This window comes from Oncorhynchus nerka, linkage group LG26 (genome assembly GCF_034236695.1).
Source record: "Oncorhynchus nerka isolate Pitt River linkage group LG26, Oner_Uvic_2.0, whole genome shotgun sequence".
Classification (NCBI taxonomy): domain Eukaryota; kingdom Metazoa; phylum Chordata; class Actinopteri; order Salmoniformes; family Salmonidae; genus Oncorhynchus; species Oncorhynchus nerka.
In genome coordinates, this window is record NC_088421.1 from 17991024 (window position 1) to 18009536 (window position 18513).

Genomic DNA, 18513 nt, shown 5'->3' on the forward strand with positions numbered 1-18513 from the left:
GATGACAAGAATAACGGACAGGCGATGTTGTAGTCAGCTATGAGCAATCAAATCTGACGCAACGAGGGTCCTCCGAACTTTGCCACCAAAAAATGGCGACCTCCATGCTGTGCAGGAGGACAGCAATATTTAGCTGGGCTATTCGAATGGTTTCACCCTTAAAATCGTATAATCTTGCCAGCTCACACTGTGGGCTTCTACACCAGATAGCAAATTATAACCCTAAACCACTGAAATTAAATTTGAAAGATGTATACATACCAGATAGGGAAAGCGAGAAAACTCCGGAATGGCAGAAGACAGCGAAGTATGACCGCAAGCTATTCGGGCGGTATGGCTCTTCGTCGGGAATCGACCCTGCAAAGCTGTGGCCCAGCCATGCCCAGCTCGAGGAGATGATAGCAGAGGAGAGGGAATGGAACCCTCCGCTCCAGGTGATGCTGAAGAACGTCGAGGCGAAAACGAAGGAAGCCAATGCGAAACGTCTCGCGAGGTAAACAGCCATGCTAATACTAGCTGTCTTTTTAGGACCTGTCAAATGACATGTTTGTTTATACGCAATGTGCCATACTAGATAACATTGAGAGAAATTGAGAATGGTAGTTACTGCTTGACATTTGCCTATATGACTCAAGGCACATAGGCATGATAACTCTCAATGAGAGGCCTCTTGTTTGTATGTGTGTATGTATGCATGCATGCATGTATGTATAACGTAAATAAATATGCTCAACAGTCTGATAGGCTTTGGTTCCAATTCATATTGTTATTTGATAGTGTTGTGGAAGTACAGCATTTCCTTGACAGGTGGATAAAGCTCTGTCTAACCATCCCTTTTTAGAGTAGCTTTTATGATGACATGATACTTGGCTAACACTCCCTCCTTCTTTTGCAGAGAGAAACTGGTTGCATCCAATATGGCCAAGATGCCTAAGATGGTGGCTGACTGGAGGAAGGAAAAACGTGAGGCGAAACAGAAGTTGAAAGATGAGAAGGCGCGTCGTGAAAGGCTGCTAGCCGAGGCCAGAGAACGCTTTGGCTATGCTATGGACCCCCGAAGCCCCAAGTTCCTGGAGATGGTCAGTGAAATCGAAAAGGAGGAGAAGAAGAAAAGGAAGCTGATGAAACGTAGACTAAAAGAAGAACAGAGCCACATCCCTGCTGCTGCTTCCTCGGCTGATTCCTCGTCTTAAGGCACTGACTTTGTAAATATGACTATTTAGTCAACTTTGTGAATGTATTGTTGTTGTCAACTGTGCGTTTTGAGTTTGACTGCTGTAATAAATGAAACGCACTAGAACTAGGTCTAATGTCTCATCATACTTTACTGACACTCAGGAGTATTTTTTTACTGAGCTATAGACTAGTAGCTAGTATAGGAAGAATTATTTTTCATGTGATATAAACATGTTTATTATTGGAAAACAATTACACAATATATTAAAAACAGGCAAAATCCACATTTAGCTGTTTGGCAGACTTTTCTTATCCGGAGATGCAGAAGGAAAAACAAAGAATCACAATCTTGACTAACAGTCTGTCCTCACACAGATTAAGGGAAGCTGTATGTCACATTTGGCATTTGACCAGCCGTCCTCTGTGGGTCACCTATAGATACAGGGGTGGCGGGCCACATTGTTCTGTGTGTACCAGTTGTAGAAGTATGCTGCATGGTTAGTCCACATCCACTAACCCTGGAGGTAGCATGCCAGGAGTAAGGAGGGGGGTTGGTGTGCCTTGTTAACTGCTTTGTTAACTGCTGCAAAAAGCTATACTCTGGAGTTCTGAGCAGAGGTCAGGGTTCCTTGCAAGTTGTTGCAGGGAAACTGCTTGGTGCCACTCCAGAGAGTTCACAAAGAGGATACCGTTTCTGATGGCTGAACCAGCCATCCGGGCAGTTCACAGATGTGGTCTAGGATTGTGAGACCGGTTGGACGTACTGCCAAATTCTCTAAAGCAACGTCGGAGGCAGCTTATGGTAGAGGAATTAACATTCAATTATCTGACAACAGCTCTGGTGGATGTTCCTGCAGTCAGCATGCCAATTGTACTCTCCCTCAAAACTTGAGACATAGTGGCATTGCATTGTGTGACAAAACTGCACATTTTTAGAGTGGCCTTTTATTGCCCCCAGCACAAGGTGCACCTGTGTAATGATCATGCCGTTTAATCAGCTTCTTGATATGCCACACCTGTCAGATGGATGGATTAGCTTGGCAAAGGAGAAAGGCTCACTAACAGGAAGCCCCAAAATTGCCCTCGCTAGAAGCATGTGTTTCAGACATAAGGAAGTGGATGGCTGCAAACTTTCTACTATTAAACTCGGACAAAACTGAGATGCTTGTTCTAGGTCCCAAGAAACAAAGAGATCTTCTGTTGAATCTGACAATTAATCTTAATGGTTGTACAGTCGTCTCAAATAAAACTGTGAAGGACCTCGGTGTTACTCTGGACCCTGATCTCTCTTTTGAAGAACATATCAAGACCATTTCGAGGACAGCTTTTTTCCATCTACGTAACATTGCAAAAATCAGAAACTTTCTGTCCAAAAATGATGCAGAAAAATTAATCCATGCTTTTGTCACTTCTAGGTTAGACTACTGCAATGCTCTATTTTCCGGCTACCCGGATAAAGCACTAAATAAACTTCAGTTAGTGCTAAATACGGCTGCTAGAATCCTGACTAGAACCAAAAAAATGTATCATATTACTCCAGTGCTAGCCTCTCTACACTGGCTTCCTGTCAAAGCAAGGGCTGATTTCAAGGTTTTACTGCTAACCTACAAAGCATTACATGGGCTTGCTCCTACCTATCTCTCTGATTTGGTCCTGCCGTACATACCTACACGTACGCTACGGTCACAAGACGCAGGCCTCCTAATTGTCCCTAGAATTTCTAAGCAAACAGCTGGAGGCAGGGCTTTCTCCTATAGAGCTCCATTTTTATGGAACGGTCTGCCTACCCATGTCAGAGACGCAAACTCGGTCTCAACCTTTAAGTCTTTACTGAAGACTCATCTCTTCAGTGGGTCATATGATTGAGTGTAGTCTGGCCCAGGAGTGGGAAGGTGAACGGAAAGGCTCTGGAGCAACGAACCGCCCTTGCTGTCTCTGCCTGGCCGGTTCCCCTCTTTCCACTGGGATTCTCTGCCTCTAACCCTGTTACGGGGCTGAGTCACTGGCTTACTGGGGCTCTCTCATGCCGTCCCTGGGGGTGCGTCACCTGGGTGGGTTGATTCACTGTTGTGGTCAGCCTGTCTGGGTTGGCGCCCCCTTGGTTGTGCCGTGGCGGAGATCTTTGTGGGCTATACTCGGCCTTGTCTCACGATGGTAAGTTGGTGGTTGAAGATATCCCTCTAGTGGTGTGGGGGCTGTGCTTTGGCAAAGTGGCTGGGGTTATATCCTTCCTGTTTGGCCCTGTCCGGGGGTGTCCTCGGATGGGGCCACAGTGTCTCCTGACCCCTCCTGTCTCAGCCTCCAGTATTTATGCTGCAGTAGTTTATGTGTCGGGGGGCTAGGGTCAGTTTGTTATATCTGGAGTACTTCTCCTGTCCTATTCGGTGTCCTGTGTGAATCTAAGTGTGCGTTCTCTAATTCTCTCCTTCTCTCTTTCTTTCTCTCTCTCTCTCTCTAGGACCATGCCCCAGGACTACCTGACATGATGACTCCTTGCTGTCCCCAGTCCACCTGGCCATGCTGCTGCTCCAGTTTCAACTGGCCTGGGCCCTAGGACCATGTCCCAGGACTACCTGACATGATGACTCCTTGCTGTCCCCAGTCCACCTGGCCATGCTGCTGCTCCAGTTTCAACTGTTCTGCCTTACTATTATTCAACCATGCTGGTCATTTATGAACATTTGAACATCTTGGCCACGTTCTGTTATAATCTCCACCCGGCACAGCCAGAAGAGGACTGGCCACCCCACATGTGCTCTCTCTAATTCTCTCTTTCTTTCTCTCTCTCGGAGGACCTGAGCCCTAGGACCATGCCCCAGGACTACCTGACATGATGACTCCTTGCTGTCCCCAGTCCACCTGACTGTGCTGCTGCTCCAGTTTCAACTGTTCTGCCTTATTATTATTCGACCATGCTGGTCATTTATGAACATTTGAACATCTTGGTCATGTTCTGTTATAATCTCTACCCGGCACAGCCAGAAGAGGACTAGCCACCCCACATAGCCTGGTTCCTCTCTAGGTTTCTTCCTAGGTTTTGGCCTTTCTAGGGAGTTTTTCCTAGCCACCGTGCTTTTACACCTGCATTGTTTGCTGTTCAGGGTTTTAGGCTGGGTTTCTGTACAGCACTTTGAGATATCAGCTGATGTACGAAGGGCTATATAAATAAATTTGATTTGAGGTATGTAAAAACAAAATGCACAAAAATAAGCTTTTTGTGCATATGGAAAAGGTGTATCTTTGATTTTGGCTCATGAAACATGGGACCAACACTTTACATGATGCATTTATATTTTTGTTCAGTGTATGAGATATGATTAACATAAAACAGTCAGATCCAAAGACACAGGGATTTTAATTGGTTAAAGTTAGGTTCTAGTTACAGAGGGATGAGGCTAGGCATGGGGTTAGCAAACCACCATCCAGAACCATATGAAATCGGCAGGCTGTATATAGTGTACACCAGAAATTCAAAGTCTTGATTTTGAGAGTTGGTCTGAGACCAAGTAAATGCAGGCTTGGTCTGGTCATGGTCTCAATACCCTCAGTCTGACTCAATATGTTAAAAATACCTGAATATCATTGCAACCATAAGGTGTCAGTTTCCCGGACACAGATGAAGCCTAGTCCTGGGTTAAGCATGTTCAATAGAGAATCTCCATTAGAAAATATATTTTTAGTCCAGGACTATGCTTCATCTGTGTCTGGGATACTGGCCCCAAGAGTTTAGGTGTACACCCTACAATTAGATCATGTATGTATTATAGGTTTTGTGTATTTGTATGCTGACTTCACAAAATTAATTTCAGTGTAAAAATATTTATCCCCTGGCCTTACATAGTGCACACTGTTGTGCAGACCGTGTATGTAACCTTTATTTAACTAGGCAAGTCAGTGAAGAACACATTCTCATTTACAATGACAACCTACTGGAGAACAGTGCCTTGTTCAGGGGCAGAAAGACAGATTTTTACCTGTCAGCTTGGGGATTCAATCCAGCAACCTTTCAGTTACTGGCCCAACGCTCTAACCACTAGGCTACCTGCTGCCCCATGATTGACACTGGGTGAGATGTCATGATCCACTGATTAAGTTCAAGGAAGTAGCAGGTAAGTTTATACACAGTATACAAAACATTAAGAACACCTTCCTAATATCTGAGTTACACCTCCTTTAGCCTTCAGAACAGCCTCAATTTGTCAGGGCATGGACTCTACAAGGACTCTACAAGGTGTCTAACGCGTTCCACAGGGTTGATGGCCAATGTTAACTCCAATGCTTCCCACAGTTGTGTCAATTTGGCTGGATGTCTTTTGGGTGGTGGACCAATTCTTGATACACACAGGAAACTTAAATGTGAAAAATCCAGCAGCGTTGCAGTTTTTGACAAACTGGTGCGCCTGGCACCCAGTACCATACCCTGTTCAAAGACACTTAAATATTTTGTCTTGCCCATTCACCCTCAATGGTGCACATACACAAACCATGTCTCAATTATCACAAGGCTTAAAAATCCTTCAACCCATCTCCTCCCCTTCATAAACAAGGGATCATAGCGCAGTCAGTCTGTCATGCAAAGAGCAGGTGTTTGTAATGTTTTGTACACTCCATGTAGGTACCAGTCATACATCTTTATCTGTAAAGTCACCTCTTCATCAGTTTGTTATTTATAGGGCAATCTGGACAAGGATGGGTTACACTCTTTCAGATACGCTCCAGTAAAATATAAAACAATGAGGGATTCTAGCAAATGGACATATTTAATCATGTTTTTCAAATTGTTTGACCACACCTTTCTTTGCACAAGGTCTTGATTGACATTCATTACTTAAAATAATGTTTACACTATCAGAGGTTGAAATAAGTTTAACTGACTACTTTCCTCTGTACATTGCAGCAGGGACAACTACATAAAACAAATGTAGCATGACCTATTGATTATTAAAGGTCCTTCTACATAAATGTTAATACATTTGTTAAAATAACTCTGGGATCAAAGCAATGTCATACGTTATGTATTCGTATGTCTGTCTTATTCAGTTATCACCAAAGGGATGCTTTTGTCAAACTGCTTACAGTAATACTCAATCACTTTTGGAGAAGTTAAAAGCAAAACTATACCTCACATATCCAAACATTACTTCCATTGTGAAGTTCATTTCAACATGTTTTCCCCCACAAAAAAAGTGGATATACTGTATTCAAATGGTTTTGAGCAACTGCCTCCCAACTACTGTTATGGGTAACCAGTACAGTGATGTAAGTACCACACATTCAAACACTGAAGATAGAATCTGAACCTAACCATGGGTGTTCATCACCCAGTAGGTGGATAAAATGCCTCTGATCTAGAACCAGCAGGTAGAGGCAACTTCTACCAACTCCCATTCAAAACTCAAGTGTTTTAATCAGGGAGAGACCACCATCCATGAAGGACGGAGACTTTCACCACAAAGCAAGTAACATTTGGGAGGCAGTGATCAAAGTGGCTGAGGATGAAAAAGAGAGCAAGTCTTCCTGGAGCATCTACAGATGGCAGGGGAAGCAAGTCCAGTGCTTGCTCAGCACAATGACACCGGTTATACTACAGTGGTGTGATTTCATCTTGGTCACTAGTGTCAGCCTTGAGTTTGGAGAGAGCAGCATGGATCCTGAACTGGGTGCGTGACTCCATGGAGTACTCCTTGTAGTTAGTTCTGAGGGAACAGAACAAAGTGGATAGGACTCGTGAGTAAGACATAGTAACAACATTTCCCAAAAGCATTGGGACAGTGACATGTTTTGGTTCTCCAGCACTTTGTACTTTAACCTGTATCAAATCCTCAGTCATTGTATAATGTAAAATCCAAAGTGCTGGAGTACAGAGCCGAAATAGAAAGTCACTGTCCTAATAGTTTTGGAGCTAACTACCTTACAGCAGTCACCAACCCTGGTCCTGTAGAACAAAATAGTGTGCAGGATTTTGTTCCAGTCTAGCCTCAATGCAACCAATTCAAATACAATTTTATTTGTCACATGCGCCTAATACAACAGGTGTAGGTAGACAACATTAAATGCTTTTACTTACAAGCACGTAACTCTTATTTCTGGTAAACTTCATTGTTGAATAAGAAAATATTTACTAAATAAACTAAAGTAAAAAATAAGAGCAACAAAATAACGAGGCTATATAAAGGGGGTACCGGTACCAAGTCAATGTGCGGGGGTACAAGTTAGTTGAGGTAATATGTACATGTACAGTTGAAGTTGGAAGTTTACATAAACTGGTTTTAATGACTCCAAGTGTTTCAACCACTCCACAAAGTTCTTGTTAACAAACTATAGTTTTGGCAAGTCGGTTAGGACATCTACTTTGTGCATGACACAAGTCATTTTTCCAACAATTGTTTACAGACAGATTATTTTACTGTATCACAATTCCAGTGGGTCAGAAGTTTACATACACTAAGTTGACTGTGCCTTTAAACAGCTTGGAAAATTCAAGAAATTATGTTATGGATTTAGAAGCTTCTGAGAGGCTAATTGACATAATTTGAGTCAAATGGAGGTGTACCTGTGGATGTATTTCAAGACTTACCTTCAAAATCAGTGCCTCTTTGCTTGACATCATGAAAAAAATCAAAAGAAATCAGCCAAGACTTCAGAAAGAAAATGGTAGACCTCCACCAGTCTGGTTCATCCTTGGGAGCAATTTCCAAATGCCTGAAGGTACCAAGTTCATCTGTACAAACAATATTACGCAAGTATAAACACCATGGGACCACGCAGCCGTCATACCGCTCAGGAAGGAGACGCGTTCTGTCTCCTAGAGATGAACGTACTTTGGTGCGAAAAGTGCAAATCAACCCCAGAACAACAGCAAAGGACCTTGTGAAGATGCTGGAGGAAACAGGTACAAAAGTAACAGTAAAACGAATCCTATATCGACATAACCTGAAAGGCCGCTCCGCAAGGAAGAAGCCACTGCTCCAAAACCGCCATTAAAAAGCCAAACAGCTGCACATGGGAACAAAGATCATACATTTGGAGAAATGTCCTCTGGTCTGACAAAAGAAAAATAGAACTGTTTGGCCATAATGACCATCGTTATGTTAGGAGGAAAAAGGGGGAGGCTTGCAAGCCGAAGAACACCATCCCAAGTGGGAAGCACAGGGGTGGCAGCATCATGCTGTGGGGGTGCTTTGCTGCAGGAGGGACTGGTGCACTTCACAAAATAGATGGCATCATGAGGCAGGGAAAATTATGTCCTGATGTTGCTTTAATATATCTACATCAGTCAGAAAGTTAAAGCTTGGTCGCAAATGGGTCTTCCAAATGGACAATGACCTCAAGCACACTTACAAAGTTCTGGAAAAATGGCTTAAGGACAACAACGTCAAGGTATTGGAGTGACCATCACAATGCCCTGAACTCAATCCTATAGAAAATTTGTGGGAGGAACTGAAAAAGCGTGTGCAAGCAAGGAGGCCTACAATCCTGACTCAGTTACACCAGCTCTGTCGGGAGGAATGGGCCAAAATTCACCCAATTTATTGTGGGAAGCTTGTGGAAGACTACCCGAAACATTTGACCCAAGTTTAAATTGATTAAGGCAATGCCACCAAATACTAATTGAGTGCATGTAAACTTCTGACCCACTGGGAATGTGATGAAATAAAAGCTTAAATAAATCACTCTATTATTCTGACATTTCACATTCTTAAAATAAAGTGGTGAATCTAACGGACATAAGACAGGGAATTTTTACTAGGATTAAATGTCAGGAATTGTGAAAAACTGAGTTTAAATGTATTTGGCTAAGGTGTATGTAAACTTCCGACTTCAACTGTAGGTAGGGGTAAAGTGACTATGCATAGATAATAAACAGTGAGTAGCAAATAGTCCATGCAAATAGTCTGGGTAGCCATTTTACTTGCTGTTCAGCAGTCTTATGGCTTGGGGGTAGAAGCTGTTCAGAAGACTTTTGGACCTAGACTTGGCGCTCCGGTACCACTTGCCGTACAGTAGCAGAGGGAACAGTCTATGACTAGGGTGGCTGGAGTATTTGGCCATTTTTAGGGCCTTCCTCTGACACCGCCTAGTATAGAGGTCCTGGATGGCAGGAAGTTGGCCCCAGTGATGTATTGGGCCGTACGCACTACCCTCTAGTCTAGTGCCTTGCGGTCGGAAGCAGAGCAGTTGCCATACCACGCTTTGATGCAACCAGTCAGGATGCTCTCGATGGTGCAGCTGTAGAACTTTGACGATCTGAGGACACATGCTAAATCTTTTCAGTCTCCTGAGGGGGAATAGGCATTCTCGTTCCCTTGTCACAACAGTCTTGGTGTGTTTGGACCATGATAGTTTGTTGGGGATGTGGACACCAAGGCACTTGAAGCTCAACCTGCTCCACTACAGCCCCGTCAATGAGAATGGGGGTGTGCTCGGCCCTTTTCCTGTAGTCTACGATCATCTCATTTGTCTTGATCACGTTGAGAGGTTTTCCTGGCACCACACTTCCAGGTCTCTGACCTCCTTCCTATAGGCTGTCTCATCATTGTGGGTGATCAGGCCTACCACCGTTGTGTGAAAACGTAATGGTGTTGGAGTCATGCTTGGCCACGCAGTCGTGGGTGAACAGGGAGTATAGGACGGGACTGAGCACGCACCCCTGCGGGCCCCAGTGTTGAAGATCATCATGGCAGATGTGTTGTTGGCTACCCTTACGACCTGAGGGAGGCCCATCAGGAAGTCCATGATCCAGTTGCAGAGGGAAGTGTTTAGTCCCAGGGTCCTTAGCTTAGTGATGAGCTTTGAGGGCACTATGGTGTTGAACACTGAGCTGTAGTCAATGAACAGCATTCTCAAGTAGGTGTTCCTTTTGGCACCCCTTGTCTTACCGGAGGCAGCTGTTCCATCTTGCCGGTGCACGGAAAAACCAGTCAAATGTATATTATCCATGTCGTAGTTCAGCCACGACTCAAACACAAGATATTAAAGTTTATGGCCCTTTGGTAGGATAGTCTTGAACGGAGCTCATCCAGTTTATTCTGCTATGATTGCACGTTGGCCAATAGGACAGATGGTAGAGGCATCCCCTGTATCTGCATCTTCTCTTCACATGAATGACAGGGATTTGGGCCTGGTTGGGTATCTGGAATACTCGTTAAAGAAAAAAATCTTTGTCTAGTTCGAGGTGAGTAATCGCTGTTCTGATATCCAGAAGCACTTTTCGGGTCAAAATAAGTTAAATAATTGGTTAGGAGCCCGTAAAACAGCATCCATCTCCTCCGGTGCCATTCTTTTCAACTAACCAATCAACAGAATCTTCATTAGTTTAATAAGGTTTTTTCATGTCGAGCTGGAATTTAAGCCTGCTACATCCTACTACAGCTTGTAGGCTGTACTGGAACAACCAGTAAGAGATGACTCACTTGGCTTTCACCAGTAGTTTGATGGCCTCCTCCTTGCGGCCCGTGTCTATGTAGACCACACTGAGCTCCAGCAGAGCGTTGGGCACTAGGTAATGGTCAAACTTGATCTTCTTCTCACTGGAGGTTAGAGAACAGACGGCATATTAACAACCTCTTAGTCATTTACAAAGAGCATGTTTAAATATCACTGACTGTTCTAAAAAAACATCTCTAGACATTATTCAGAGTGCATTTCACTGCTATGAGGTCTATCATAAAACATTGTGGTTTAATCAAAACAAAGAACACATTGTTTGATTAAATACCGTGAAAATATTTCCTTTTGGCATAAATGAGCTTGTTAAAAGTGACACTCTGGACCTAAGGAAGAATAACGGCTAATGGGGATCCGAATAAACCAATAAATTAATTGTATAACCTCTCAGCAAACATAATACGTATGCGTCGGCATGCATTTACCATTTTGTTATGTAACACACAGATTCCAGGTGTGTATAAATGAAAGATACCCGGACTAAAAGAGTCCCAACGTCACCTGTTGTACACCTTGTTGAAGCATTCCTCTGCAGCCCGAATGTGTCCCTGGTTCTTCAGACACAGCCCCTTCAGTAGGTGGATCACACAGCGGTCATCCATTGAATACTCATTCGCTTCCAAAACAAAACATAGATTATAAAACCATGCATTCAAAATTACTCAACACAGGCTCAAGCAGAATGTGTGTAGATTGTCTTTATCCATTCACTTTTGGTGATATTATATCAGTGGTTATTGCTTCATGACCCACTGAGACAAGCGGGCTGATTTGGCCCAGGTCAGTCTGACTGCCTGAAACTGGTTAGCCCCGACATGTTGCAGTACCGGGAGATTCCAGAAGGGTGCGCTCTGCCTCCACCAGTGTTTGCAGCATGCCCTCGGTCAGCTCTGGCCGCTTGCTGATCATGGAAAAGCCGTTCCACATGTACATCATCTCCTACAGCACAGTGTAGCAAGAGATACTGTCAGAACCACACAAATACAAGTGACCCTCACCATTTTAGCAACAGATTTGTGCATGTCTTTATGCAGCTTTGCGCATGCGTGTTTGTGGGGTCTCACCAGCACAGGTACTGGGAGCCTCACTGGGCAGCTAGCTTTGTAACGTCTAGCCTTGCGAATGGCAAACTTCTCTGTGGGTGGAGACTTCCCTGCTATCTTTTGCTTGAAGGTGGACACCTGTCTAAGAGAGCGGGCAAAGACAGAAAAAGAGAAGGGGCCAGGAAAGAGGGGTGGTCACAATGAAATGGGACTGGGGAACTTCAAGTTTTTGTTGTGATGAACATGTGTTTACCTGAAGAGCTCCACCTCATCTTCCCCAAAAGGCCTAGCCTCCCCCGGAGCAAGCATGCTCAGGTAAGCAGCCTTCATGTACACATACATGGCCTGAAGGAAAGATGCGCCTTAGTCAGGACCCAGCCATACAGTAAGCAGAGTTTAATAATGTCAAGTCTGTTGTGGGGATAAAAATACATCATTGGCTTTAAAAGCCATACAGTTAGTGGGCAGGTCAAAACCATTGACTGGGTTCAATTAAGAGTGTCTGCTCAAGTGTTTTTTTTTCTTAAATTGGGTCCTAGGCTATACTCAACACTACAGCATAGTCTCTTGCCTTGGACCAGCGACTCTCATTGCTCAGTAGGTCAGCGTAGAAGTAGGCCATCCTCCACACGCACTTGTAGGTGAAGCACCACATCAGCTCCCAGTAGCACATGTGGTGGAACTGCTTCCACTGCTGCTGAGCTTTGCAGCCATCCTCAAACAGCACCACCGCCTGGTGACATATCGTCATTACAGTACCCCCACCAGCAAACTACAGGCACACACTGATCTCATTCTATGCCTATCAATACAAACACCACTGCTAAATATGACTGGAAAAACAGACAGATAACAAAAATAGCATAGACATGTAGTTTGAGACTCACCTCATCAATGTTCCCCTTGATTGCCTCAGCCCTGCCTGCAAAGAAGAGAAATATGGCCCCCTGAAGGGAAGTGGAGAGAAATGTAAACATTCTCTGATAAAAACATATAATAATTTGTCGGTGGCTAGCACTTGTAAAATGACACACTTACACAATGGTAGCTCAAGCATAAGCACGTCCTCTGACTAAATGGCCTACGCATGGTCAGTGCATTACTTACCCACATTACGCCCACATTGTAAACCTATTACTTTAGATTGTGTTTGCCCAGAAGTCTGCTGGTATCGGTACACATTGTGTTCCATACAGAGTTCAGTTTGCTTTGGGCTGGGTGAGAGCTTGGGGCGGAGGAGTGTCACTCACCTGTGGGTAGCGGAGCCGGAAAGGCTTCAGCAGCTTCTCAGCATCAGCCACGTCCCCCTCACCGGTCCCTGTAGAGTGATAAAGAACTGAATAAGATGCTGTGTATGGACAAAACCAGAAACTCACACAGTCTACCCTCTCGTTCTTTATCTCTCGCTCTTTCACACACGCGTGTATGTTATATGTAATTGTGTCATTTCCGAACAGCCAAGTAATTTGTGATCTCCATTCACTTCCTGGTTGTGAAGAGTAGAATACCGAGTATGAAGGTGAGGAAGGTGTAGTAACAAAGCAACAGCAGGGCACACAGCATGGACCGCAGGTTGTTTGTAGTGGCACCATCATTCAGCTGGGACAGACCATACTCCTGCACACAAAAACATACAATATATAGTGAGAGGGGGCAGACTGAGACAACCTGTAAAGCAGGGCTGCCCAACGCTGTTCCTTTAGAGCTGCTGTCATGTAGAGCATCTAGCAAACCAGACTATAATAATGACCTGCTTGTTAAGGTGAATCATGTTAATCAACTACAGCAGGCTAGCTCTCCAGAAACAGGGTTGGGCAGCCCTGCTGTAAACCAATCACTTTCTAGACAAGTTAGAATGAGCAACTATACCTTGTCTCCAGAGAAGCCAGCAAACTCTAAAACTTTGAGTAACCGAGGTGGAAACATGGAAAGAGTCTGTGGAAAACAGTACAGAATCCTGTGATACAGCATAAGGTCTGACTGACATGTGTGCTAAAACACGCAAATATCTACCAAATGGACCATTAATGGAATACGGGGATGCTTGTGGGACAAACCAAGTTGAATGCTCCGATCCCAAAAGACACCCCTCCCTCTAAATGAATGTGGTTGGGTCCTTGGAGAGAGCTGTTTGACTGTATGAAGGTGTGCAGCTCCCTGTGTCATAAAAAGGCAATTATGTCATTCATAGTCTAACATGATTATACAATATTACTATAGGCTGTAATAATGCCTGATTATTAAGCAATAAAAACACATCTAAATGACTAACGACACACTTACCGGTGAAAATTACCATGATTGTTTCAACAACTGAGCACAGTCTTATTGTAATAGCAGTGCATAATTTGGTAAACAGAATTATTGACTCCAGCTGTTGATTCACAATCACACTGTGTGAGCCTGTTTAATGTGAGAACCATTTCTGCCCTTTCTCCTGCAAACTTACTTGTAAATCAGGTAACTGTTGCGTACTTTGATTCCTCCTTTGATAAAACTCACCATGTTCTCATCCTTAAGGAAGAGGGAAAATAAAACATTTTAACAAAATGTGTCAACTGGTGAGACAGTAATGTACTGTATTCACAAATGAATGAGAGGACAGGGGAAACCTGTTCGATCGCTCTTTAAAAACTATTCACACAGACTCAAAACACCAAGAAGCAGGAAGGCAAACAACTAGAATGCGTTCCATCGACCACTATCTAATCAGTTGGATACAGTTATCATACATACAGGTAACAGTCAACATAAAGGAAACACCAGCATAAAGTATCTTAATAGGGCCACCAGAACAGCTTCAATGCATCTTGGTATAGATTCTACAAGTGTCTGGAACTCTATTGGAGGTATGAAACACCATTCTTCCACGAGAAATCACATAATTTGGTGTTTTGTTGATGGTGGTGGAAAACGCTGTCTCAAGCACCGCTCCAGAATCTCCAATAAGGGTTACATGGGGTTGAGATCTGATGATTGAGAGACAGACATACCTTTTTCAAAATAAGTGATCTCTTCTTCTAATGGGCAACAAGGCCTTTTTATACATTATCCTAAGCATGACGGGATGTTAATTGCTTAATTGACTCAGAAAACCACACCTGTGTGGAAGCACTTGCTGTCAATATACTTTGTATCCCTCATTTACTCAAGTGTTTCCTTTATTTTGGCAGTTACCTGTGCATAATTGCCAAACGAAACATCAGCAGTGTCATTAACCAGGATCAGTAAGATTTAGAGTGGAGGATAGGAGGACCCGTCTTACCTGTAGGAAGGTGAGAGCAGCCCTTTGGAGCAAGCATTCAGCATAACACGCATCAGCATGGAGAGCTTGGAGCTGCTCTGCAAACCCACACACCCGGTCAGTGGCTATTTGAAATCTGCCATAATAATAGGCTGAGATGCCCAATTATAAAAGCGCTCTTACCTTCAGTTAGATGCTCTCCAGGTGATTTACTGATATTACTAGGGGACTTTCGTCGAAACCTAAGAAGAAATGAGACCATCTATGAGTGTAAGACTAAAAAAGATGACATCTCATTGAGCAATGCATGTTTCTCATGTTAATCAAATGGGCATTAATGTGGAACATTATAATAACACATGACAGCCTTTCGGCCACCTCAAGTGTCCTTGCTTGCTGTATGCCAGGGGTGTCATTCATTCCATGGAGGGCGTAGTGTCTGTAGATTTTTGCTTTCAATTAAGCCCTAGACATCCAGGTGTGGGGAGTTCCTTAATTCATCAATCAAGTACAAGGGAGGAGAAAAAACCAGCAGCCACTCGGCTCTTCATGGAATGAGTTTGACACCTGTGCTGTAGGCCCCTCAAACTCACCTCTGGACTTCGAAGCCAATTTCAGTGATTGTTTTTATTGTTCCCATCTAAAACCAGGGACTGATTTATACCTGGCAATTCATTCTCAGGTAGAACAGAAAACCAGCAGGCTCCTGACCGCGTAGGGTAAGAGTTGAATACCACTGCTGTAGGCCATCAATAGAGCTGCTCTGGCCATGCAAACACAGGCAAATTCCAGCCGGGGCGCAAAGAGACCTGGTTGCCATGTAAATGCTCTCATTTGCCTGCAGGTTATGGCTGATGGACAGGAGACTAATAGCTCTAGTGGTATATTAGGCCTCAATGTTAGAGGTCAGACCAACTGTCAGAGTATTCCAGGATTTCCCTCTATTTCCCTTTTCTGGATGTTGCTTGTGTCTATAATATGAACTAATGTGTTAAAGAGGACATGAAACAGATGAGTGTCCATGTATAGTAGCATCCTCACCTCTGGCAGACCTCCTGGGCACTCTTCATGGTGTTGCCTGCATTGACGATGTCATCCTGCTGGAAGGTCATCATAGCCTGCATCTCCAGCACAGTGGCGTAGATCAGAGCATGGTACATGCTCTCCTTCGCCCTTCAATGCAACACACAACATCATCATCATCATACACACCTCACTGACAACAATCAGAAAACAGCAAGTATTTATTGTCCAGCGAACATTTTAATTTCCTTTTGAAAAAAAAGTGGCTTTCTTCCAATATAGAGACTGGCTTTACTCTATTAGTAATGAGGAAAGACAGAGTAGCCAACAGCAGACATCTAATTATTTTCCTATTTCACTCCAGCAGTATGGTGTTTATTTTCCAGGGCCTCCGTTCTGCCCGTTGAGCCCTGGGCGTCAGCTTCAGTAAACACTCCATATCCTGGAGAAGTGACGAGGCCTGATGCCATGGGTAGAAGGAAGTGTGACACTTCACTGTACTACACCACAATACATCACACCTCAACAGTGCTGATGCTGCACTAAGTTACACACCACTCAACAACAAAAGGCTAAAGGCTGCACAAATATACCTCAAGTCACCCTCTACATGCTAATTGGCCAATGGAGAGTTTGAAGCCCACTTTAGTCCAGAGAGAGTGGCACTGTTACCGTGGCCGCAGTTTGTCCAGGCTCTCACTGAAGTGGTTGTTGAGGAAGAGGTCCAGGGCCTCCATACACTCCTCAAGGCACACCTGCAGGGTCATCTGTGAGGAGCTGCGCATGCGCGCGCACACACACACTACAATGGTTATATGACAGTAAGAATCAGCTTTAGTATCGTCGCTCTTCCTGAGAGAAAGAAAATAGGTAATGGAAGGGCTCTATGGCCCATAGGTAAGGTAAGTAGCCTGCAACCGTGTCAATACACATGCACAAGCACCCACCTGTTCACAGCAGTCTGCACACACCGCTCATAGTGTCTCTTACCTTCATTACTGCATTGTTTGGTTCAGAGCATGCAAGAAAGGCATTTCCTTGTACTTGTGCACATAACATTAAAACCTGGCACGGATGGATCTGAAGCTCTCCGACGCACAGTAAAAATAACATTTAAGAAAATCCTTTCGGGCCAATCTAGTCCTGTGAAAAATTCTCAAATGTACGCATTTATTCAGAGTCAGAACTCTTAGAAATCAGCTGCAAGATGATCTAAGAAAACCTGCCTTCTTGTATGACTTCAAGATAACACTACAGTGGATTTCTCCCTCCACAAAGAGCTCGTCAACATAAAACATATGTTCAACAGAAAACGTGATATTCGTGGAAACATTAAATAAACATGCACTAAACTAAAACTACACTTAATTTCACAGGAATAAGTTAGAAAGGAGGAGAGTCATTCTAAAATAAATAAGATATCTTCAGCTATTCATGCATTGACTGGTCTTTTATTGAATTATTTGATTAGACATGAAATAAACCCTCACAAAATATGAATTGTTAAATTACCATCCTGACCCTGTCCATCTCAATGTCAACACAACACCAATGTAAAGAGGAAAATAACCTTTAAAATAACTTCCGAATAAAGTAATGTAACTGAGTTACTTGATTAGTAAGTACTTGTATTGACAATATATAAAACAGAGCTGCGTATTTACATTAATTAAATTGATGTTGAATAACTATATAAACCGAACAACCAAGATATATAAATGATTAAAAAGTTCAGGGCAGTAGGCCAAGCTTTCACGACGTTGAAACTTACTTCGCTGCCGCAGGTGCATCTTTCCCATTGGACATTTTTCTTCCGGGCACTCTGCCCAAAACACCTGCCGAAAAGTAGCCTACTCAGAAGGGTTTGAGAAAAAACATTAACTAGCGAATTGTCTTAATAACAAGCTGGTGGAGGGTTGGTTGATTCCGCGTTAAGAACAGAAGTTGCATTGAGCTGTGGAATAGTGTTGGGATTGTAACTTGAGAAGAGTAGAAGCGTCAAGTGCTCGAAAGCGGTGTGGGAAAATAAACGAGAACTGAATCGACTCCTCCTTCAACATCCGCAGGCTCAATGGGTAATGTCTAGAAGGTATATTGCTTTTGTCAAATGGACGTCAAAAGTATATATTTTTTGTTTGTTTGTTGCATTTTCGTAACCTTAACTTAATTATCCTAACCTGCTGCGTAAGTTCTCCTAAAACTGCTACGAAAATGTTTTGACAAAAGCTGTATCCCTTCCAGACAAAACCGGCTCAATGACACGAACACTTTGCAAACCTGCCATAACCTTTAATCAAAGAACATACATAATGGCTCAACGTCAACATGGCTATTTCTTCGTTTATTAGTCATTGGTTTATAATACATTTTATGCATATCTTGGCAAAATAATAGGATAAGAAACTGCAGTTTTCTAACAGCCTACATTTTTATTAAGTAATTAATTCGGGAATATATTACTTGTGTTGTTTGACTCAGGAAAATGTCACATGCCAAGCCTCTCTTATATGTGACCCTTTACATATTAACACTGTTCTGTAAACTGTATAAGTCACTGGAGATGGAAAACCCTAAAAGTAA

At 43.3% G+C, this 18513-nt stretch overlaps 2 protein-coding genes across 5 annotated transcripts; one reads left to right on the plus strand and one right to left on the minus strand.

The window, feature by feature from the left end:
• The first annotated feature begins 67 nt into the window (after nt 1–67).
• LOC115109891 (large ribosomal subunit protein mL64-like) lies at nt 68–5607 on the plus strand. Of its 3 annotated transcripts, none has more exons than XM_029635141.2 (3): nt 68–493; nt 896–1205; nt 3635–5607. In XM_029635141.2, the coding sequence occupies exons 1-2, from the start codon at nt 93–95 to the stop codon at nt 1191–1193; spliced, it is 699 nt and encodes a 232-aa protein (XP_029491001.1). In that variant the 5' UTR covers nt 68–92; the 3' UTR covers nt 1194–1205; nt 3635–5607. The 3 variants fall into 3 exon arrangements, with proteins under 3 accessions (XP_029491001.1, XP_064866259.1, XP_029491000.1); XM_065010187.1 differs by having other exon boundaries at nt 896–1197; nt 3638–5607; XM_029635140.2 differs by lacking the exon at nt 3635–5607 and having other exon boundaries at nt 896–1305.
• Nucleotides 4515–18145, minus strand: LOC115110461 (tetratricopeptide repeat protein 39A-like). Of its 2 annotated transcripts, none has more exons than XM_029636143.2 (18): nt 17705–18145; nt 16606–16735; nt 15952–16083; nt 15094–15152; nt 14932–15008; nt 14116–14180; nt 13724–13823; nt 13536–13601; nt 13175–13283; nt 12917–12984; nt 12554–12613; nt 12238–12399; nt 11920–12011; nt 11688–11808; nt 11451–11562; nt 11125–11239; nt 10590–10706; nt 4515–6872 (listed from the first exon to the last, which is right to left on the minus strand). In XM_029636143.2, exons 1-18 carry the CDS (start codon nt 17730–17732, stop codon nt 6761–6763), a joined length of 1725 nt encoding a protein of 574 aa, XP_029492003.2. In that variant the 5' UTR covers nt 17733–18145; the 3' UTR covers nt 4515–6760. The 2 variants fall into 2 exon arrangements, with proteins under 2 accessions (XP_029492003.2, XP_029492004.2); XM_029636144.2 differs by having other exon boundaries at nt 16606–16710; nt 17705–18141.
• Nucleotides 18146–18513: the final 368 nt, after the last annotated feature.